Genomic DNA, 25229 nt, shown 5'->3' on the forward strand with positions numbered 1-25229 from the left:
ATAAATTTTACAATTTATAAAAAAGAATAATGAACTATTGGGGAATCATGTTTATTTATTTACAGTGTTTCTATGCTCCCTTGCAATCAGTTTGTTTTGTTGATTTGCTGTGTACACTTCTGAATGCTGAATATAATGCACACAAAAACTAACAGATTTTGACAAAACATTCCTGTAAAAATATAGCATGCATTTAAAACATGAACTGCATATTGAACCGACCCACACCCTGCAATCATCATCTGAGGTCCGAAGGGTGGCAACACAAGAGTGGACCTTTTCTGTGGTGACTCCCTGCTTGTGGAATACTTTCCCCAGGAAGGTTCATATATTAAAGTGCCAAGCAAAAACATTCCTCTCCCCCTAGGCCTTCGGCTAACTAAACAATTTATGGCCTTTTAACCAAAAGGGGGGGAAATTTTCATATATTTTTTTGTTACTGTGTTATGTATTTTTGTTTTTTTATATTCTAAACAGCCCTGTGATCCTCGGATGAAAGGCAGTATAGAAATTTAATGAATAATAATAATAATATTGCTTAGCATATTACATGTGCTATATAAATTGACAGTTGTCAATATTATTTTAAAGAACTATACTACCAGATTAGAAATGGTTCATCAAATATGATATCCTACTTCTGGAGTCTGTTTCCGCAAAAGTGAAGTTAGAGATGTTGCATGATGTGTGCAATATGATGGGACAAACTTGTCTTTTCATTAGAGGAGTGTGGGTTTCAAATTCATGACTGGGCAATAAACCAACATATATGAATCCTGGGAAATGCGGGTGCATGCAGAAGGTGTTTCAGTGGACAACAATAAAAAGTACCATATAATGTAGCATACAAGTCCTTTCTTGGATTGAAGAGTGCCGTGTCAAACTCAAAGTCTGGTTCATGAATGTCCAAAATGGACGACTCAGACTGACCAAACCTCTATTTGTGTAGACTAGTGGGGCTGAGCCAGTCTTCTGCCAGCTGCAGCTTCTGGTTTGGGGTCCTTGGCAGCAGGACTGTTTCTCAGAGTCTTCATTATACTAAACTTTATTTTGGATCCTGAAAAGAGTTACTTTACTCTCCAGAAAATAGTTAATTTTTTTCAACTAAAACATTTTTTCCCCTTTAAGTTGGTAGCATTTGAAGTAGAGAGAATTAAATCGGAGGAAAGCAATTCATCAAAAATGTTAAAGCATGTCAGAGAACTTGCAGACCAGCTGTTCAAAAATGTAAGTACAAAGCATTCACATATTATAATGTCACTGAATAATGTTTCACTTCAAATTATTGAAGCTGTAGAAATTTAAATAGGAATCATTGAAGCAGTGGAAATTTAAATAGAATTAGCCTTGAATGTATGTTGAAGCTATACATATAGTTACTTAGTTGTATAACTTAACTGCAATGATTGTTGCATTTGGAGACCCATTTACACTGAATCTAACTCAAAGTATCTTTTCTTAATATTAGTTGAAATATGCCACTTACTTTTAAGTTGTGTCAGATATGCAACAACCAAAACCATGCCCAGAAATGGGAGCCATATAGATAAAGTAAGATGAAAACTAGTCCCCTTACTTGTGTGTCTGTGGCTTCTGCTTTCTTGCTTGGAACAATAGTTTCTGCTTGACTTTACTAACCAGAGCCAATACTGTTTTTGAGCAACCCTAGGACTACTTCAGTACTGAAAGTATGACAGCTATTGTTGTTCTGTGTGTCAACAGAGCAGATGTATTGTGATCTGTGGGATATCATTATTGTTACATTTATGTTTTTGGAGACTTTCCAGCCCAGGTGTGTGTATGTGGATGAGACAAAGGCTCATCATTATTTTTGTCAAGCTCTGGGTTCCCAACAATGGAAAATGGGAATAAACCTTCATTAACACCATCTTTTCTACCATACCCCTGAATTGCTGATAGCTAGAATTGTGCCATTTGTGATTAAAATCTGAGCAAGGGAGAAGACGTCTGGGCACGGCCTCAGAAAGGCCTTCACATGTCCCTATGAGTTTAATTATTGTGCTGTTTTGGGGAAAGTGTTGCTTTAGTGTGAGACTGAATGACTTCTTTACAGAATCACTTATGATGAGATTACTCATGTAAACAAAATTAAAACAGAAGCAGTGTGTTAAATTAAGGCCAAAATCAAATGATGGAAAAGGACAAGTGAGATGAGTGGCTGTATAAACAATATTGTAGAGATAGTGTGTGTCAAAGATTTGTTGCAAGCACACATGGAAAAGTGAAAAAGGAGGTGAGGTTAAAATCCCCTGTGAGACCCTTTCTGTGTAAATAAGCTTGAAATGAGGCTTATAAATTAAATAAACACTGTCTGAAAGAACAGTTAAGTGTTATTTTATGCCCAGCTGATGTGATGTTCTGGGTTCAATGTATTGTGATTGTATTTTAGCACTAAAATTTTAAATCAACACTGTTATAAAAATAGTTTGTGTGAATTTATGTTATTGTTGTGAACCACATAAAAGTTGTAGGGAGTGAGAACAGAAATGTTTTGCTATAGCATAAAGACTATAGGACTACCCACAGTTCATATACTGCAGCATAAAAACACAATGTACATACTTTTACATTGTATAATTTTTGCTTTGTGAACTAGTATTAATCATTTTGGAAAATTGCATGTGCTGTATAGAAGAGGCTTGGATTGCACATCTATTCAGTTTCAGAATTATACAAGCTTAGCCTTGTCTTACAACTTTGTTTTTAAAGGTTGATCTTATAAAAATGAACATTGGAAAATTACAGTTACATGAATTTGTGATGGAGCATTAGTCATTTTTAAATTCTACACAAAGACAGTGCATAAAGTTTTATTACTTTCCAATAAGCTACAAACTTGGTGTTTTTGAATCACAAAAGAATACTTTGGGCTCAAACCAAAGTGAAGCACATTCAAATGGAGCACTTTTATTTATTTTATGTGTTATGCACATGCTTAAATCAAACATGCTTAAGTTTTTACTAGTGAAGGCTTGATACTCCTCTTAGGGTTACACAATCACTTCCACCCTTTTGCTAAGTGAAATAATATGTCAAATAAGTCTTTTATTGGTTTAGATACCAAGATGATACTCTGTATTGTTATAAACTATTGATAGAAAGTACTGAATACCTTAATTCAAGTAGTATTTATTTTAATTCAGGAGAATCCAAATCCTCACATGGCATTCCAGAAAGTTCCACGACCTACGGAAGGATCTCACCTGCGAGTTCATGTACTTCCTTTCCCCAAGATTAATGAGAATCATGTTCAGGATCTAATCCAGGAAAGTTTGGTTAAGAACCAAAGTGCACCACCTGCTTCTCGTGTGGAAAGGAAATGTGTTGTTCCTGCTGGCCCACCTGTTGGTAAGAGAAGCCACCCTATGTTTAATTCTGCTGTAACAATTTCTCCTGACAGGATAAATGTGGATATTTTCATACGTTTTCCCACATTGATTCACAGTGATGTGGGTTTCACAGTTAAGAAGGGAGTAACACTTTAGCCATTGAAATAAACCACTGACTTGTTTAATGATAGGAATAAAGTTGTCATTAACAGTAGTCCTATCTTTAGGTATCTATGAGTTCTTATGGTTGTGGAATATATTTTGATGTGATGGGAAGTAGCAGTTTTAAGAAAATATATAAGTGTACTCTGTGGTATCAAAATAAATATTTCTGTGTTCATATTAGTTTGTTGAATAGATCTGTGTCCTACCCTCCTCTGAGGTGCTTAGATCCTCCCACCCAATGTACAAGAGTTGACAGTTATTCTATTAAACCACAGAAGTATTCACTACATAGCCTATCATGTGTGCAGGGTTCTGCATTGCTAATGCATTACCCACTGCCATAATCACTATACCAGTTAGCCAGCCATCTTTTCTATTTGGCCTTACCATCATCAGTGCATTAACTAACTTGAGTCATTATTACATATTGGACTGTTTTCAGCAGTTGAGGACTGCCTTCTTGACAATTTGGGTAATACGGTGGTTGAAATAAGGGTGCCTACTTTGGCATGGGCCCTGAGCTATTCATTTGGGGCCATGTGTCATGCTGGATTTCTAACGGTAAGACACAGTTTTCTCTGCTAGGGGAATCCCCAGGGTGCCATTGTTTTTAAAAAGCCAATGGCATTTCCCATTATTTGCCCTGGCTTGGCCCCCAACTCCCTTTTAATTCTCCACTGCTGGAATCCCAGGTATCTTACTTCTGTAAAGGAGTATAACCCATAATTCACAAGGGTTTTGCAGGGGAAATTGATCATCAAAATGCCAGATTTCTGCTTGTTCTTGCTCCTGAATATTCCTTGCCAAATTCATATGGATTTTAAATTCTAACATGCTTGCACAGTTTTCCTCTTTGGGGGGAAAATGTCAGTCAAGTCTGCCCACGTATCAATATGATAGACATGACTGTGCATTAATAGGGTTGTGTTCTCCTGCGCATTTAATGAGGACAAATGTAGCAAAATAAAACAAAGATACCCTAGGAGTTATTCTAGGAATGTTTCTAATGCAATAGCTCTTTAGTGATGGTTTTTACAAGAAATTGTTTCACATATGTTTCTACTTCTTTCTTTGTTAGTTTCCATAGTAGAAAAGTCAAGTACGGTTTTCAACAGTGCACAAAGGCTGGAAGTTGTTAGAAACTGCATCTCTTTTATATTTGAAAATAAAATTTTGGAGACTGAAAAGGTAATAAAAAATTCTCCTAAACTATTTGAGGAGTACTTCCAAGTTAAACTCATACATGTTAAGTGATTGACCTCTTTACTACTCCTGCCAGATTGTAGTCCTTTTTCATTTATTCATTGTCCTCTTCATCAAGTATCAGACTGAAAGTACTGAGGTACCAATTAGGGTGGAGGCAGTGCATGTGAATATGTGGATTCCTTTTTACTCTAAATTAAAATTGGAATCTTACCTCACCCTCTTGTTTGCCCCTTCTCTGTTACATTTCTGTACATGGAACCCCTCCCCCGCAAATCTTCCCTGTTTTTCTTTACCTTATACATAGAGAGGTCACTCCACGTAATTTTTCTCCTTTTCCACCCAGTGAACAATTAGGTCCAAACAGTATTTCCTGTTTCTCTTCTCCCTGTTCCAGCCCTTCATACCCTCAAAGTCTGTCTCCAACTTCGGGTTGGTTGGTTCCCTTACTTCAAAGCTGGAGGCAGACTTTGAAGGTATGAAGGGTTGGAACAGGGAGAAGAGAAACAGGAAATACTGTTGTGCAAATAGATTTTTGTTGTGGAAGCAGGCAGGCATCTTTGGATATTGCCCTTATTTTATTAATACAAATAAATCAATGTCCTAAAGAACTAAGGGCTGGATCAATTAACCCACTCTACTAGTGGAAGCCAGCACAAGGGCTCCTACTGGCACTATTTTCACTTGCCTTCCCTCTGCATACACGCCCAAATCTACTCTAGAGGGTCAGGAGAAACTCTAGAAAGAGTGCATAAGGGAAAGAGACGGGAAATCATTCCATTGGGCAAGCAGAAATGCTTCTGATGAAGAACCATCTCCCTAGCACAATGTTGAATTCCACCCTCAGTCATATGACCACTTATACAACATCTTTAAAGTCTGTGGAAAGAGCAGTGCTTTTCACACATTCATTAAAACCTACAAGACTGAGCACTGCCATGTCTCAGTATGTTGCATACTCCTTAACTTTTGAGACCACAACCAAGAAGTTACTTCTCTAAGCCCCCACATTTCATTCAGTTTTATAATTTAGCATGAAAATGTTGTTCGGTTAAGAAATAGGAATACAGTGGTACCTTGGTTCTAGAACGTAATCCATTCTGGAAGTCCGTTCGACTTCCAAAACATTCGAAAACCAAGGTGCGGCTTCCGATTGGCTGCAGGAGCTTCCTTCACTCAAGCAGAAGCTGCATCAGACGTTCGGCTTCCGAAAAACATTCAAAAACTGGAACACTTACTTCCAGGTTTTGGTGTCCGGGAGCCGATTTGTTCATCAACTAAGCCATTTGAGAACCAAGGTTCAACTGTATATGAAAATCTGGGAGAGTTTAAACCTATCACTAGCTTAAATGTATTCAGTAAATTACTGAATCACGACTCGTTAAGAGTCGTCAACAGGCTCATCTCAGCTATCTGCCAATCTCCCACTCCCACCACCCTTCTGAGTAATACCCCTCCCCACCTTCTCACTATATAGAAGGATCTGGCAACTTCTGTTTCAGTGTATCTGAAGAAGTGTGCATGCACACGAAAGCTCATACCAAGAACTAACTTAGTTGGTCTTTAAGGTGCTACTGGAAGGAATTTTCTTATTTTGACTATGGCAGACCAACACGGCTACCTATCTGTAACTAGCTTAAATGTTGATCGTTTAGAGACTTTGTTGATTTGGTTTACTTTATTTACAAATAACCCAAGTATTAGTAAAGAACTCAATTAAACTAATGTTTTGTGGAATTGGAATACACTTTTCTCTATATAGACTCTGCCTGCTGCACTGAGAGCCCTAAAAGGAAAAGCAGCGCGGCAATGTTTGACACAGGAACTAAGCCTACATGTTCAGCAAAATCGAGCTATACTGGATCATCAGCAGTTCGATTACATTGTACGGATGATGAACTGTACTTTGCAGGTACTTAAAATTGCTTTTAGCTTCAACTTGTAATTTACTGAATACAAATGTTCATGTTTGTGAGGTACTAGATTGCGTTGTTTATTTTGCTGTATTTCCAATTAGCTGATTATAACTGCCATTTATAATTAGCATGGGTGATATTTTAGCATTCTTCCCTCTTCCTACAACACTTTGCTCCTGGGGGTCTGAGCATCACTCTTAACCATTTTTTTTGCACTATAAATGTGAAGCATTTCTTTTCCCTGGAAGACAGCTAGGGCAGTGTTTCCCAACCGGTGTCCCAACAACGAGTGTGCCGTGAGACGTTGCCTCGTGTGCCGCGAGATGCCTGGAGGGAGGCGGGCGAGTCGGGCGGCGAGAGGCGGGGCGGCGGCGGCGAGGAGAGGCCGCGCCTCCTGCTGCTGCCTGGCGCTCCTCCTCGCAGCCGGCAGCGCTGCCTGGGCGCCTCCGCGCGACTCTGCCTCGCTGGGTTGTCTCCCAGCAGAGACGGGTCACACGCGCACCTCCCTCCCTCCCTCCCTCAGCCTGCGCGGAGGGAGAGCCAGAGAGAGGCATCGCTCCTGCGCGGCGGGAGAGGGAGCAGCTGGAGCAATGCCCCAAACGAAGGCATGGGACCGGAGGGGAAATCCTCTCCGAGGAGGATTGAGCGCAGCTGAGAGAAGCCTTTCGAGGAGCTGCCGTGTCCCCTGGAAACCCCCTTCCCAGCTCTGCCTGCCTGCCTGCCCAAAGCTTGGAGGTTCCCCGGCAAGGGGGAGGGAAAAAACTTTCACTTTTGTGCGTCCCTCCCGGCGTGACGCTGCGCGCTGACGTCACGGGGCGGGGCTTTAATGGTGGTGTGCCGCGAGATTTTTTTTCAGTAAACAGGTGTGCCGTTGCCCAAAAACGTTTGGGAAACACTGAGCTAGGGTTCCATCTTGCTTTGGTAGCATTTGTCTTACACTTCAGATTGTTGCTAACACATAGCTTTGTTTTGGTTTGTTTATTTTATAGCATCTGAATGCTTTCTACACTGTACCTACTACTAGATAATGAATGAGAAATTACAAGTGATGAATAGTGCATCAGTTTGTTTGGTTTTCTAAGTAGCTTTGGCGGGGGGGGGGAGTTACTGCACTAAAGTCTATATTGGGGTAGGCAACCTAAGGCCCGGGGGCCGAATGTGGCCAAATCACCTTCTCAATCCAGCCCAAATGCATTTCTGGGTTATTTGTGGGGCATAGGAATTCGTTCATATTTTTTTTCAAAATATAGTCCGGCCTACCACATGGTCTGAGGGACAGTGGACCAGCCCACGGCTGAAAAAGGTTGATGACCCCTGGTATCACTCAAGAGCAAGAGAATTTCATGGCGGAGACCAAATTTTGGGGTTATGGAAGTATACAAAAATATTTAGCAGAATTGAATCAAATTATTCACAAACTTTAATAGCTGTGTTTTTCTTTGACCCATGAGTATTTTCTGTACAAAAGAACTTTCTTCCAGAATGCTTATGATTTTGATTTCAGGGTTATTTTCTTTTTCAAGCTTCTTCATGACAAAACCGAAGAACTCCCCCTGTGCAATTGTCTGCTACTTAAAATCAATGTTATCTCATGAAGCTTTCTTGGATTTGGAATATTGGGATAACTGTTGATACTAAATATGCATTTAAAATATGGCTACTTTAAACCAAGAAGTTTGAACTAAGCCAGCTACTTTATGAATTGTAAAATATACATGGGTGTCTGAGGACATGGCCAGGAACTAGAAAAATCCACATGAAATTTTACCTGTCAAATGTTCCATATTTACTTCTCCAAGGTATCATTCTAAAAAGGCGCCTGTGTTAGATAATAAACACTAGAATTGCATTTCATAAAAAAATTGCCAAAAGTGACAGGATATGCATCATTATTGATTTCCTTAAAATTGTTATAGAATAGCATGTAGTATGTAGGGAAGTTGGCACTGTGAGAGCCCATGAGCAGGAGCACCACATTGTCTCCACCAATGCATCTCACAATGCATATCTCCCCACCTCTTCACCCCTCTCTCTCCCAGTAAGTAGCTGGGAGGCCAGGTATGCAGCACCATCCACCCTCACTGACTGCTCCCAACAGGATCCCAACAAAAGTCATTTGAAAATATAATTATATACAGTAACACAGTTAGTTATACATAGTGCCTATATGTGTGTGTAGAATCATATATAATATTCTTTTTTACAGATTTTTAAAACTTTGCCCAGCAGATATGTTTGTCTTATTTAGGGACCACCACTTGACTTTATTATACCAGGATAATAATACAGTAAAAAGACTATGTCTAATAAACTGTGATTCACAGCCCCTTCAAAATCAATCTTTGAATGTGGAAAGTGAAAAGTGTGTTTGGGCTGTAAAAATTAATCTACCGTATCTGTATAATATGCTTTACATGGGAAAGGAATTAACAGTACATAGAGCACTGAATCAAAAACATGTAGGAGAACGTCAGCTTTGGAGTACTTGCAAAATAAAGAGAGGACCTAAACACAAATTAAACAAAATGCAAGTTAAGACAACATTCAAGTTAAACAAAATAAATCACAATGTCCAATTGTATTTTTCTCACAATATAATTGTAAGCTGCAGTCTATTCTCATTTATTCATTTTCATCTTTTGCCCACTCCGTCCCAGAAGCACCACAACAGTAAATTCAAATGAAACAAACACCAACATTAACATCAGACAAGCAAAACTACAATATTCAAAGTTCTGCCTAACCCTGTTTTTCCTTTTGCCAAACCTCCTCCTGCTCATGCTATGCTTCTTACCCAGGGGAGTCCTTTGGATTCTTCCTGCATAGTACTGTAGTTCAAAGATCATTGCCTTAATGTGCAGTTTCATTATGACTGTTTATTAATTTTCAAGATGCCTGCAGGGAGGTTGTCAATTAAAAGACCAATGCCAAAACTCTTTATAGACATTTCTGCTCTTTGGTATCTGTGAATAATAAGTAAAATATCTCTGGAAAAATAGATTTGATCCAGAGCTGCAGATCAGAGGTGAGCCCAGACTTGCATGATTTCCTTTGGTTTTCACCAGAACCCCATCATCTTCCATAACAGATCATACTACAAAATGGCTACATGGGGGCTACCTACATATCCAGTAACATACCTGAGGTACTATAGATAGCAATTCTAACATCAAGCCCTAAAAACTGCACAAGAACACAAAGGACAGGAAAAACAAGCCCCCTTTGCAGGTGAGGGATAAAGTGGCTTCAACCTCATTTGCTCTTAATTAGGTTGTCTCATTTATATTGAACAATATTGAGCTCATTATTCATTAACTGACTACTTATTGACTTGTCCACATGCAGATACATAAACAATTTTAAATGGCAAAACCAGGTTATTATTATGAGTGCTGAAGGATAATGGACAGCAAAGATATTTCAGTGGTTAGATATGGTTGGGTAGCAAGTTTCATAATGAGGTTTTAATATTTCCTCTTCAATCAAACAACAGTGAATTTTCAAAGCACTTGTAAGAACTTTTGCTATGAACTTTTTTTAAAAAAATAAATAAGTCATAATAATGAAAATACTCCTGAGTAAAGAATTACACACAGGCCTACTTTACATATCATGCTAAGTCACACTATCCTAACAGCTGCTTTGCTCTTCCCTTGTTCTTTTCATTGTTAAACCAAGCCATGATTTGGCTTAGCATATAATCTGAACCTTGGCTCATGGTTTGTCTCATTCCAGACAAACCCCAAGCTATAACAAGGGTTTGTTAACCAAGTGCCTTCTTCTAAGAGGATTGATGCTGGCAGCAAACACTTAAAACACAGAGAGTAATCATTGCTGTCCTAGCCTGTTTTAACGTAGATGTTCCAAGGCGAAAAGGACAAAGTTTTGCAGGCTTACTGGCAATTGCCTGCCCATGATTGATACTGCTCACTTGTTTCAGCTGATGTTCACAGAATCTCATAACTATCATAGAAGGACAATCAAATGGAGCACAGTTCAAAGACATGGTGCATTTAAAATCAGAATGCAGCTTGCAGTTTGAGTTCAGAATTTTATGAGCTAGCAAAAACTCATAGCCAAGGACTGGTGAACAAATGTATTAGAGTCATTTAAGCCTACTTCTCACAAAAGTGCAGATTAGGTGGCAAAACTGTGTCTGTCCTACATAACTTCAGGATGCATATTGGGACTTACACAACTGTTATCTTCCTTTGTATGAGAACACCCCCTTGCATAAAAACTAGCATGCCAGGGATAATACCTTTCTGTCCATTACCTGGTTTTGTTTGTGCAGAGATATGGAGGGTCTTTCAACCATGTGAATTCCTATCTGCAGTCTGAAGTAATATACTCTAGAAACATGTTACCAGCCTTATCTGGTCTTTGCCAGAATGAGCTCTTATCTTCCGGACATGGGCAAGGATAGCCTATAGATGTGGGTTGATATTTGAAGGACCACATCCTCCAAAAGCAAGTTGCCCAGTACTCAGATCATAATTGGTGATTGTCCCCGGTCTTTAGAACTGTTATCTCCCCAGGGACCTGCCAATTTCCCTCCAGCAGAGAGCAAACACCTTTTCTTTGGAAATATAGTACGTTATAGTTATTTACCATCTACTACTTTTTGTATGATTAGTTGCATGCTGCTGTTTATTCTCTTAGGTATATTATCTGCCTTTTCCCATTTTTATTTGGTTATTTCTGTAAATATGGTATGAGATTTTGTTGATTTTAAATTACTTTTGTTAACCATATTTTGTTAAGTATATTTCAATAGAAAGGTAGGATAAAAATACCTTTAATAAAAACAAAACGGAAGAAGGCTTTGTCTAGAAGGATTCAGTCTGAGAACTAAAAGTCACTTTGGTTTCTTAGGAGAATAAATGAAATTTCATTTTATGCTGTTTATAAATCAAACTTCTCAAATGGTCATGCATTCAGCAGAATAGTTCAAGCAATAAAACTGTTTTGTGGATAACTGTAGCAGAAGGACTTGTTGAATGAAAAATTTGACATACCTCATGCCTCATTTCACCTGAGATGTTTGCATATATCATATTACTATGCCTTGTCATGTGTTAGCATATTTTCATTCTTTGTGCATTAACTAGGGATTAAAGTTAATGTGATGCTAAAATTGCTCAGTTAGATTAAATCACTATTTATGGTTTTCACCAGTTTCTCCCATGTTGCCAAAAAACAAACCCCAGTTACAGAAAGAAAAGCAAATAAAATATGCAGTGTGTTAAGAGCAGAATTTCTGTTGATGTTTTCTGTCTGATAACCTCCGTTGCTTGGCTGAGTGTGAGGAGGTAGACATTTAGGAGAATTTAAAAAACCAACTATGAATCAAATACCCTATATTCAGAACAATTATGCATATACTATAATAGGTCTATGTACCTTTTCTTGACAATATTTTAGGATGGAATTCAGTGTTACACTCTTCTAATTGTTAAGAACATAAGAAGAGCCTTCTGGATCAGGCCAATGGCACATCTAACCAACCAGATGCCTGTGGAAAACTAGCATGCAGGATTTGAGCACAAGAGCTCTGCCCCCCTCCTGTGGTTTCCAGCAACTGGTATTTAGAAATATTGCTGCCATCAATTGTGGAGAGCAGAACACAGCCCTCTCTTGTTCTCTCTGTGTGAGCATTGTAGCTTGCTAGGTAGATCATTCCCCCTCTCCTCCCACCACACACTATTCTGGGGGTTCTTCTGACCGCCTCTGAGACAATTTGGGGAGCACGTAGGGGGAGAAAGAAAGCTCTATTGCATGACCAGATGTCCTTCACAGGGCTGGTTTGATGAATCCTGCCCAAAAATTATGGCTGAAAGTTCATTGTTTTCAGTCCACATATAAGCACTAGTATTCATTAACCATTTTTCTGTCGAAATAATTTGCTGACAATGCGCTTTGTTTGAAGAACAACTGGGGCTTTGAATTTAATATACAGTGGTACCTCTGGTTAAGAACTTAATTCATTCCAGAGGTCCGTTCTTAACCTGAAACTGTTCTTAACCTGAGGTACCACTTTAGCTAATGGGCCTCCTGCTGCTGCACAATTTCTGTTCTCATCCTGAAGTAAAGTTCTTAACCTGAGGTACTACTTCCGGGTTAGCAGAGTCTGTAACCTGAAGTGTTTGTAACCCGAAGCATTTGTAACCCAAGGTACCACTGTATTCTATCCCTCTTGGTCCTCCGTTCAACCTCTTCACATACCCTTTCTTTTTATTTTATGGGATGGGAATAATTTTTTTTGGCACGTACACAATTTCTAACTTTTCATTTTAGTCTAGGCTTAACTGTACAAACACCTTAGGCTAAAACTCTGTGAACAGAGCCTGAATCATATGCCATCAAAATAAACAACTGACCCCCAAGGGCATCTAAAGTCAGTTGTACCCATATGTTGCAGCAGCATTTTCACAGATAAAGTATCTTGCAAATATAGTAACAACATACTCTATAATTAGCAATTTAATAAATTGCTTGGTCTTCTTGAAAAGGGTCGAGGAGCACATTGGACATACCTAAAGTAGCCATTTGCATTTAAGCTAAGCAGGTGATTACATTTCTTGCTAGATTTTCTTAGTACTGCACATCTCCCTATTTTAATATGTTGTTCCTAACCACCGTTGGTCTAAAAAGTTGTATGTAACAAATACATTAGCCAAACAACAAATACTACATTTAGTTTTACTTATGTTAATTAGATTCCTTTTGGTTTAGATAATTTTATATTGTTTATTAAACTTGTGTACTACTGCTATAAACGACGTCTCCATTTGGGCCATGTCGTAATCCGCAAAATGTTCAAGAATCATTGAGAAGCTATTTCAATTATTTGTTTTCAAGCTGTGGTTTTTGCTTAGAAACCCTTGGAAGGCAATCCGTTTAATTTCACATGTAATAAGACAGTTTCTGCTTCTACTGCTTTTCTATGAAATTAATACATTTAATGAATATAGCATGCAAAAATAAAGCCAAACTAAAATGAAATTTTACTATCACGGCTTGATAAAACAATATGGTTGGTGCTTTTCTAGCACCTCTAACTTTCCCATAGAGTACCAGGAGGTGTAAATTAGCTCTAGGCTTTTAAAAGCTATCTGTGTAGGGAGGGAGTAAGGACCATAGATATAGATACAGCTATCACACTAGGCAACTGCAAGAGCTCTCCAATTGAGCTTCTCACTCCAGCTGAAGCTGTAGGTGACTTGAAGAATGGGGATTGACTGGGAAGGATGTGCATGGACTGTTGCCCTTCTGCTTATCAAGTCTTCCTCCTATACCAGCCACATCTGGGGAAATGGTGACAGTGAGAGAGCATAGTAGTTGGGTACGTAAGCGGAGACATGGATGCAGTGGTTCTTTCACCTGATGCCTTGGGCACAGTGGGAAGTGGGAAATCATATAGATTGGCAAGACACAAGAAAATGATCTGTGCCGATATTACTATTAAATAGCAAGGAATTCCATATAAAGTAAAAGTGTGTGTGCTACTCGTATCACTTACACTTGAAGCAGCATGCAAATCTCAGTTTAAATGTGGAATGTTAATAAAGAATGAAATGTTTTCTTTATAAAGATTATTTTTAAATGCCGAACTTGTCTTCTCCTTCTAGATAAGCTTAAAAATGTCAATAAAGAATGAAATGTTTTCTTTATATAGAAATTTATAAAAACATAAAATTGGCTTCTGCGACCACATAGTGCATTAAAACATGTCTGTCAACTGAGATGATAGTGTTGACAGGAGAAAAGTCATGGAGTTTGTATTATTCTGTAAAAAGAGCAATCTATTGTGTGTCTCCCCAGACTCTGAATCCAAGATTAAAGTGCATGTTTGATATTCATAAATTAAACTAAAATCAATGTCACTAATAAGCCCCTCAACTTTTTATTGGTTAGCTGTCATTAGTATTTCTGCCAAGTGTGCTGTTTCTCAGGGCCATGTGATGTTCGTCATGTGGGGCGGGGGAACAATATGGTGAGGGAAGCCAGGTTAAGACCATGACATGGGTGGAAGGGAACTTTAATCCTTTGAGTTTGCCATTATCCCAATCAGATTGCTACTCTGTACCGGCTGTTTCTAATGGGAGGAAGGTCCAATTAAGGTAAAGGTAAAGGTACCCCTGCCCGAACGGGCCAGTCTTGACAGACTCTGGGGTTTGTGCGCCCATCTCACATCTATAGGCCGGGGGCCAGCGCTGTCCGCAGACACTTCCGGGTCACGTGGCCAGCGTGACAAGCTGCATCTGGCGAGCCAGCGCAGCACACGGAACGCCGTTTACCTTCCCGCTGGTAAGCGGTACCTATTTATCTACTTGCACCCGGGGGTGCTTTCGAACTGCTAGGTTGGCAGGCGCTGGGACCGAGCGACGGGAGCGCACCCCGCCGCGGGGATTCGAACCGCCGACCTTTCGATCGGCAAGCCCTAGGCGCTGAGGCTTTTACCCACAGCGCCACCCGCGTCCCCTAAGGTCCAATTGGCACTAGCCTAATTGATTTAGCTTTATTTGATTGGCCTAATGTGCTTATTACGCGAACTGGCTAATTATATAAATTATGCTCCTGTGTTACATGCAAATACTTGTTTTTGGTGCTAAATATAATGCAATAAATACAATTTTTTAATCTAAATAAATAAACAGATCAAAAGAGGAAAATATGTATTTTCTGGAGGAAGTAGTTTTTTTTTCTCTTTTCAACAGAATAAGCATGATTTTCAGTGGAAGTGAGGTATCATATTTTGTTTTAACTCTGCTTCAGAACACTTCTAGAGAAATGCAACTAAATGTTTATTCCTTTGGGAAATTCTTTCTGTATTTGAGGGAAGTACTATTTTGTATTTACTTTTTTGCACCAAAGCAAAATCTGTTATCAATGTTCTGAAATGCTCCTGTCCTGTTGGAAGGCACCTAGAGCACAACACCTAGAGCATAATACAGAAGTTGAATAAATACAGAATGGAATTGGAGAAATCCATTCATCTGTACTCAGAGGCAGAATTGGAGCAATTGAGCCACAATTTTGGAGCAATTGAGCCACAATTTTGTAGGTGCAAGAAGATGGAACAAGGAGGAGAGAGAGAGATGACATGTCTTTTATGAAAAGTGTATGCAAGATAAATCAAACATTCCAAAGGCAGGAACCAAAGGGGGGTGAGCTATGAGTGGGGAACTGGGCAAAGGATATATTGATGGCAGGTCAAGTTCATAAGAAAAGTTCAGACTAACAGCAATGAATGAAATATGAAATGCAATTTATTTCTGCAAGGGAGGCAAAAATTGTTGACTACAACTTCCTGTTTGCTATATGGTTCTGTTGCAAATATAGTTTCCTAGCTGGTAATCTTCTGAAGTTATATGATTCTGAGTTACATTAACTCTTCAGTTTTCTAAAACCATTTCAAATATTGTGTTCAATGTGTAAGTTTATAAATTAGTTTGTTCAACTTGAACAATGTATGCATTTTAATTATACTGTATCATATAAGATCCTTAAAACAGAAGAATAATGATGTACCAGGCTAAAAACAAGCAAATCCAACTAATATTTGAGGGGGAGGGATAAGCTTTTTAAATATATACATTTTAGGGGGAAAACGTCTCTGTGGGGCAGGTCTAGGGATTAAGCTCTATAAATGAGCCATTTACAACAAAATACAATCAGCTAGATCAGAGGTTCAGCAATTATTTATAATATAATACAGCTGTGCAAAGCTACTTATCTTCTTCATATTGCCACAATCTAAACTAGCATGGAGACTTTCTGAGGTCAGTATTACAATAGGGTTATCTGTTTGGCTGTCTGCACCATCCGGTTTTTTTAACCGTTCCAGAAAGCATTTGCCTTCCTCTGGGGTTTGGACATACATTGCCAAAGTTGTGTGGGTAATGGTTAACATAAATGAAAAACCTGATCAATAACTTCAGAGGGTGTGACTACAATTTTATCACAGCCTAAAGTGCTACTTTACTTTAATGGCTCTGGTGAGAGAAGTGTGTGCGCTCTGCTTAGTTGTCTCTTCATTACTATCCAATCCAATCCTGGGGGGGACGGGACAGGCCATGCTCCTTCCGGGGTAGTTTGTCCACCTTTAGTCCCCACCCTGCACTCAGCTCTCACTTGTGGCTCCTAGAGGCTGTCAGCATGTGACAGCAGCCACAGCAAGGGAACAGCTTCAACCAGCCAGCTAAACTAGGTGCGGGTAGCCGATGCATCTCAAACCCTCAGTGAGTTAGGGACTTCTTGATGTGAAGACCGGCTCCAGAAGATTGAGTGGACGAGGCCAATGGTGGGTCCAAGAAGGCAATTTCTGCACATGCTGTAGAGGTAAATGAGGGGCAGAAAAGTCTCTTCAGTGCTGCTAAAGCAGCAGTTTGACTTCACTCCCACAGGTGCATTCACTTGTCTCTCAAGACAGACGGATGCCAGATAGAAAAATGCAGTGTGTTTATTCTTGCCTCTTCCTCCTGTCTTTTGCACAATTTTTTATTAGAATTATACCTGGATAAAAAAGATGCTGTTTCTTTGACATTACTTTGTTTTCTCTATAGCTTTATGTTCTTAAGTATTTTTATCATTGTGCCAATTTACATCTTTTTGTACCAGCAATGCATTCTTAAATTCATACTCTCCATAGTTCCTATGATTTTTATTTAAGAGTTAGAAATTTAGCCCTGCATAACAGTCTGGGGAATTCAGAAAGCCCAGAGATGGTATTTCTAAATTGTGCTAAATGTCAAAATGATCCTCCTTTTGCAAGGGGATTTTCATGATTACCTTTTTTTTTCTTCTTCTTCTTTTTGGTTCTCTTGTGACAGAGCAGGGATTTCCCCCTTTTTTATAGCAAGCAGTTTTACTACATTGACTAAATTGTTGCAGAATCTAGTTATGGGAAGTGATTATGTACTTTTCTACAATGTCATATCCTCTAGCAAATGGAAATAACTGTAAAGTTTTAGGAAGATTTCATGTAATTTAAGACTCATCTTTCTTGATTCACTTCCTAACACGCACATGTACACTCCAAGATTTTATGTATTTCCAAAGGGAGGTTATTGTATTGTAACATTCAGTTAACTGCTCCTCACAGCGACAAATATTTATAGAATTACTCATACTATTTTTCTTTTGCTGTAGTGGTCACAATAACAGCGGTAGCTTCAGAGCAGTGGGGATTTTCATAAAGAAAATTGTGTGTCTTGCAGGGGGAGCTAAATAAATTCCTTGTGCATCCCCTGTGATCCTATGGAAGAGTGCTATTTGTTTTATAATTGCCATTGTGTAGAGTTGCCATATTTCAAACAGTGAAAATTCAGTTAAGTTACTAAGCTTTTTTAATGGAAAAACAGCACTGCCAACATGGGCTGCCATACATCCGGATTTTCACCCAGGCACTGCTGCCGACTACAGTATTCCAGATATGTCTGGGAACATCCGGACGTATGGCAACCCTGCCTGTGCCGCAATTTTTCTTTGTTTTTTCCTTACCTTCAGATTTTGGACTTTGCTAGTGGAAGTAGTATTAATAGGCTCCTCAGAGTTAAATGAAATTGCATTCTCTGTAGCAAAATGTGCCCTCATAGGCCAAAGGACTGTATCCCTTGGAGCAGAGGGCTGCTTTCATTCTGACTTCTAACTTCCCTGAGCACAGCTGAGAGTGAGGTACAAACTGAGGAGATGGGCATGTAAGGCTGAATGCTGGAGGTGTAGCTTCATGACAGGATCAAATGAAAAAAAAAATCAAAGGAATTATTCCCTATCTTGAGTTGACTATTTTAAAAAGAGTAATTTAAACAGAGAGATGCCTGTTACGTGCTAATCTGATTCTGCTTGTCCCATGGGTTATGTGGGTTTCACATTCCTGCTTTTTGTTTTAACTCGGTGTTTGCTTCAGCCTGTAAAACTTTAAAGTCATCTGGAGATTAAGCTCAATCGATGCAAGAATATGTGACTGATGGCTGAGATGATTCAGAGCAATGACCAAGCAAATTGTTCAAATTACTTGAAGCCCTGATCTTCTAATTAAGCTTTGTTTAATGTGCTTGCTACGTGCTGCTTACTGAGACTTCATTTCTAGTCATCCAGATGACACACATAGCAGATTTATTTCCCACCATTACTACTTTAATTCTCTTTGGAAACATTATTTTTTTCCTCTATATATATTCTTAGTAAATGTATAAGAACATTAACAATTGATCAGTTTATGTTGCTGGAGGCATAAATAATCAAACTGCATATGTCATTATTTATTAGTGCTTTTTATGCTACTTTCAGATCACTATATTTGTAATGTAACTTTTGATAAACATGCACTTTGTATATCTGGTTCTCACACCATGCTAAGCCACCTCTCTCATGTTCCTTTCCTCCCTAACAGAGCCATTCCACTCATAAGGCGGGGTGAAGCAGTTCTGCCACCTAGCTTTGCTGCTGATATCCCTGGCCTCTAGGGGCAGAGGGGGACTGGCAGCAAGCCTCTGCAAAACGCCTCCACTCCTGCTGGTTCAGCTAGAGGCGAGACTTTCCGCAACCCAGCTTTGCTGCTGGGCTTCAGGCAGCCCTTGAGGACAATAGCTTATCCCCACCACCACCACCAATTTTGGAGGCAGAAGTGGGATGTTTCACCTCAGGTGCCAAAATGCCTTGGGCTACCCCTGCCCCCTAACCTTAGCACAGTTGTCTTTCAGCTTATGAAGAGTATTGCTGCATTGTCATTTTGCATGTAGCCACTATCATAATGTTCCACTGTACCAGAGTCATTGGGAACCAGTGAAGGATAGTCAAAGCAGATGCACTCTGTTTTTCTATACTTTGCATATCAGGGTGAGAGTGAGATTCTGAAGGCATTTGCACCACGTGGTTTTGATCAACTGGAATACGATCTAAAGTAACTGAAGCCTGCAGTATATTGCAAATCATTGATTATGAAAGCCATAACCCATATGCCCCCAATCCTACTGTGTCTGGTGTCATCTGTTTAGGTTTGAGGTTTTTTCTATAATCAAGCAGCATATAAATTTTATAAAATAAATAATTATATTTCATCATGTACTGTACTCCATTGTCGCATTATCATACTTGCAAAATAGCACTGCTAAGTGGGATATCTTTTTAACTGTCCTGGCTTTCCCTTGGGATTCGTGGGAACAGTAGCTGGTAATTCTTAAACATTCCTAGATTCCTTTCAAAAGTACAACATAGAGAAGGAAACTATGGCAATGAAATCACTTTAGGTTTATATTGTAGGCTTGCACACTTTCAAAATATTAACCCAACAAGGAATGTATGGGAAAATAATGGATCCTGGGTATGTTGTGTTGGAAGGGAGATCAGATAAAATGGGAAAAATATATTGTTCTACTAATGTGAAGTCCAATTGAACAGGTTAATGAGTTTCATATGTCTAACTATCATCTAAGTTAATGAAAGCTTGCAGGTGCCGTCTACCATACTGATATGGAAATAAATTCATTTGAAATGTGTGACTTGTAGACAATTAAAGGTCAGATGTTCTATACAGTACCTTTCGTATAGGCACATTAGTTTAATAAAAAAAACCACTTAACATCTGCTTAGTTTTCCTCCTAACAGCACAGAATGCTATGTTTAGGCCTTCTACAACAGACATTTTTCAACTGCCTATCACTCTTATTTTCATTTTCTTAAATTTTCATTTCATCTGGAATGAAAGTTTCAGAGTCCTGTTTGCTGCTTCTGCAGACATCAACTTCCTTAAAAAAGAAAGAATCCAGTTCTTGAACAAGGCCTGGATGAGGGAGAAATATCCTACCATTTCAGGTAAAAGGGAAATATCACACCACTTAAGGAGAATTTTTTTTATATAAATTTTTTATTGGTTTTACAACATTTTTTTAAACAATACAAACAAATAAAAAGACAAACAAACATGTATAATTTCATAACCTTTTTTCCATAATCCTCCTTTCTCGGACTCCCCCATACCTCCCCTTTCTGCATCCCAATTTACAGGATTATTTCAGCAGCTTCTAAGCAATTTTATCAAATATGTGTCCTCTTAGTCCTTTCTTTAACTTAATCTTATGTCACTGTATCCCTTTTTCTCTCAACACCTCGGCATTTTAACATTCTTCAATTTTATAATAGTTCTTAAGATAGATTTTAAATTTCTTCCAGTCCTCTTCCGCCGTCTCTTTCCCCTGATCACGGATTCTGCCTGTCATCTCAGCCAATGTCATATAGTCCATCACTTTCATCTGCCATTCTTCCAGAGTGGGTAGATCTTGTGTCTTCCAATACTTTGCGATGAGTATTCTTGCTGCTGTCGTAGCATACATAAAGAAAATTCTGTCTTTCTTTGACACCAATTGGCCGACAATGCCCAAGAGAAAGGCCTCTGGTTTCTTAGGGAAAGTACATTTAAGTACCTTTTTCATTTCATTATATATCATTTCCCAGAAAGCCTTAATCTTAAATTCATACTTAAGACGTAAGGAGAATTTAAGATGTGTCCGTAGTGTTAGTGATGAGCCCCCTGTGGAAGCACACTTGCTGCATATCATTCATATACCATCATCTTGCTCTATTCCTAATCGTGGGGAAAATGTGTTTTTTCCAGTCCACCATCTTCTAAGGTAGTCCGTTCCATTGTCAGGACAGCTCTCACCATCAGAAAGTTCTTCCTAATGCGTATTCGGAATCCCATTTGTTGTAATTTGAATCCATTGATTTGGTTCTATCCTCTGGAGCAGCAGTAATGCTCAGCGTCTATTGATATTTTTTGTCTTCCTAGTTTGTCATGTGTTATAAAGCATCCCACTGCTTAATTTAAAAACTATTTGTAGAATAGTTCTACAAATTCTGTTGTGGGCCAGTATATCACAGATGTTGTAGTTTAAGGTTTGGACAGAGTTGCAGCGAATGAAGTCCTGCTGTGAAATAAAAGTCAAAAGGCATCTTGGCATCCCAACCATTTCCTTGGGAGAAGATTACAGCCTGAGTATGCTGAACTTTATTGCTATGGGCCTCATGACAGTTTTCAGAAACATGCATGGCATTTTTGCTAAAGAAACTCAGATGTGCAGAAACGTAGGGGCTGTCATTCTTGTATTTTATCATTGTCTTAAGGGGGGGAAGTGAAGAACATGAGCCCTTAGGTTTAATAGTTTTTTGTTACAATAAGTGACAATACTGATGTGAAATGTAGGAAATCACTCTTCTGTGACGGTTGAGCTTTTTTTTTCTATTGTAAGAGAAAAATGAAGGAACAATGAATCTTACTCGTATCAGTGTCATCACTGATTTTGACCGCTGTTAGTTTTAAAGTACTGTAGAGCTGCTCAAGACAGATGTTTTGTATTGCCGAAACTTAACAATACTATTGAGGGTAAATCTAGGTAAAATTTGTTTTGGGTTGCAGTAGAACTAATTGTCTCCAAGTCTGACTAGTGAAAAATTGCATTCAACCCTCATCCCCCCCCCCTTTTCCATCTTGAATTCACTCAAACCTATGAATGCCTGGCTCCTGCTGAACCATTTTTGTGCTGGGGAATTCACCAGAAACAGGATAATCTATGGACTAGTTAGCCTTTAATAACACCACTGTACGTTCCAAGCTTAATAACGAATCCAATAAACATGAATAAATCAGACCTAGCTTTTTGGTTTGGCTTGTCAAGTTTTGGGGGAGATCGTTTGAAGGAGCAACTAGTATGATTTTATGGTAGTGTGACAGCTGGACATGCAGCTGTAGCACAGTATATCCCTTCATGCACCTTTTATAATTATTTTCAGAATAGAACCTGGTTTTTGGTTGACTGGGGGAAACCCTGACAAATTAGTAGGAAAGACATCAGATAATGTTTTAATGGGAAAAATAATGATTGACTTTAGTAAATGTAGAACAACTATACACACAGGTGCTGCTTATGGAGCAAAAAATCAAGTTCCTAAGAAATTGTTTGTTAGCTTGTTATGAGAACACTCAGCTGACAATTTTCATTATTTCCTGTGGTACCATTTCTAATTCCCTCTACTGCCATGGTTTTTTCCTAAAATGGCTACAGCTAAAGAGAAACAAAGGAGCAACTAATCTGTCTCATCTCTCCTGCTCTCTGATTTGTCCAATCTCTCTGCCCACCCCCTCCATGGTTTGTACTTGGAAATAATAATAATAATAATAATAATAATAATAATAATAATAATAATAATAATAAATACCCCGCCCATCTGGCTGGGTTTCCCCAGCTGCTCTGGGCAGCTCCTAGCACAATAGTCAAAACTTGATAAAACATTAAAAACTTCCCTAAACAGGACTGCCTTCAGATGCCTTAACAGGACAAATTTTAAGAGGCAACAGTGCAGCATAACCAGGTGGCAGTCACTCAGGCATGTAGAGGCCAACTTGATGAGCAAGAGGAAGAGGTCACAATCAGCCTTGAATAGATATATATAGTTGACTGTGCTCCCACTCACCCCACCTTCTTGGATGTCTCACTGATACCATAACTTAAGCATACTGAATATTAAACCTTTTCTAGCATAAACTTTCTTTTTCCTCTTGCTCTATTATTTTTTAAAAAATCCCTTTTATTTCCTTGTTCTCATCACTCCTGACGCCTCTTGGTCCTTTCAGGTTCCAGTATTAACTTTCCAAGTAGATTAATTGCTGCTAAGAAAATAGTAGTATAAATTATTAAGGGCAAGAATAAATATACGCATACATATTTAAACCCTAAAATGCATAAAGAACCATCTGCTTCTTTTTATTACAATTGTGGGTTGATTTTAATTTGGTTTGCAATTGCTTGATTTATACTCACTTTGGAAAAACCTGAGTTGCATTCTTGGCAGCTCAGTTAACTTTTTGAAATGTTTACGGAGATTGAAATCAAATGGTTACAATCCGAACAAATATTCTAAATTTAGCTTTCCAGTGCTCTTTACATTGTTGCTTGTGTGGTTTTTGTCATTTATTTTAATGTACTGATGTCATGTGGAAACTAAACTAAACTAAAAATGCATACAAAATCTAAATGCACTGAATGAATTGTCAGAAGCGTAAGGAAAGTACGTACAGAATCTAGAACTCTGCAGTAGTGCTAATGCAGCTCAAGAGGAAGAAAATCTCAAACATTACTGGAGGCCGGGGAAACCATTGAAACACTGCTGGTTGGAGCCATCACAACAGCTATAGACCATGCTATAGAGAGCACAGTGCCATGGACTTTTAGCTCCAGATAGGAAATGTTTCCCCTGCCCCCAACCATCACAACGGTGGCAATTGTTGTTAAACAGCCTATGGCTAATGCTTGTATCTAGTCTCTGGGATTGCAGATGAGTGGGGAAGAAATCATTGCAAGAAGTATGTTTGTGAATCCTGGATTTTAGATGTCCTTCTTGGATTTGTCTGACAATTTATGACAATCCAGGGTGCCTTACTTTTTCTTTTGCAACCTATAATCCAGAGCTCTACAGTTCCCTCATTCATTCTGCTTGATGAAATCTGATCAGTATGGGGTGGCAGAGCCTGGTATCCCCAAGTTACACAAATAGACTAATTTTTAAAATGGTCTCTTGCTGTCTAAATGACATGGGAGTTTCCTAAGTTGCCTTCTCTGAACTCAGATACTTCTCAACACAGGCACAAAGATCAAAGAATCATAGAACTGTAGAGTTGGAAGGAACCCTGTGGGTCATCTAGTCTAACCTGCAATGCAGGAATATGCAGGTGGCCCACAACCTTGGCATTATCAGCACCATACTCGAAACCAACTGAGCTACCTGGCGCACGGACACAAATATACTGACCACACTATACCTGACTACACTGATGCAATCTGGGGTGTAAAGAGGCTTTATTATAATATAGGCACCAAAAGGATTGGTTAGCTGTAAATAGACATCTCAGATGGAAGTTTTTTCTGCTTTCCAGATTGTTTCAGGTTTGTTTGGTTTTTTAAAGAACTACCAGGAGGCTATATTTGCTTCTGTCATGATTGAGTAGGATTCTTTCTGGTCTTCAAAGCTCTCTGTGGGTAATCCTCATAATTACAGTTGAAAATGCAAGCTGATTAGAATAACTTGCTAACTTCCTCTTTTTGTTTCAACTTGAAGGATTGTTCAACGTCAGAAGAGTACAACATTGCTGCAGCACTGCTGCCACTAACAACTGCTTTCTATAGGGTAAGTTGTGGTTTTCTGGGAATTTGATAATAAGTGCTTGTATACCTCTATATTAATTGAGATCCCTTCTTGTGAGAATTTAGTTTTAATAATACCCTTTGAAGCCATTTCATGTACCCCCATCCGCATACCACACTTTGCAAACACACTAATTTAAAGAACCAAGCTTGTCAGAGATTTGGTTGTCTTACTCAGAATTCATTCAATTCATGGTCATATTTAGACATGACCCCAAATGCATAGTGGGTTGGTTTATATTACAGTTAAAAGGATGATTCTCATCAGCATGGAGCGCATTGAGATGTTTAACCCTTTCCCTGCCTGCTATCCCAGTGGAAAATTTTTACTAAGGAGGTTTTCCCCCTAAATCGGAGGTGGGGATTTTCTTGGAATCACAGCTGGCACGGAAAAG

General features: G+C 38.9%; 1 protein-coding gene and 1 long non-coding RNA gene across 3 annotated transcripts in view; one reads left to right on the forward strand and one right to left on the reverse strand.

The window, feature by feature from the left end:
• The window catches only part of SBF2 (SET binding factor 2), a 227000-nt gene that overhangs the window by 138123 nt on the left and 63648 nt on the right, over positions 1 to 25229 (forward strand). For both annotated transcript variants that reach the window (XM_082192752.1, XM_082192753.1), the window contains exons 13-17: positions 1129 to 1227; positions 3165 to 3369; positions 4594 to 4703; positions 6481 to 6630; positions 24749 to 24817. In XM_082192752.1, coding sequence (XP_082048878.1) covers positions 1129 to 1227; positions 3165 to 3369; positions 4594 to 4703; positions 6481 to 6630; positions 24749 to 24817 — 633 coding nt within the window. The remainder of the gene's footprint in view (positions 1 to 1128; positions 1228 to 3164; positions 3370 to 4593; positions 4704 to 6480; positions 6631 to 24748; positions 24818 to 25229) is intronic.
• LOC309516744 overlaps positions 22332 to 25229 on the reverse strand; it is a 116288-nt gene continuing 113390 nt past the window's right edge. The window contains exon 9 of the long non-coding RNA XR_014212997.1: positions 22332 to 22692. This is a non-coding gene — a long non-coding RNA (uncharacterized lncRNA). The remainder of the gene's footprint in view (positions 22693 to 25229) is intronic.

Source organism: Podarcis vaucheri (assembly GCF_965113315.1).
Source record: "Podarcis vaucheri genome assembly, chromosome: 1".
In the NCBI taxonomy this organism is placed as follows: domain Eukaryota; kingdom Metazoa; phylum Chordata; class Lepidosauria; order Squamata; family Lacertidae; genus Podarcis; species Podarcis vaucheri.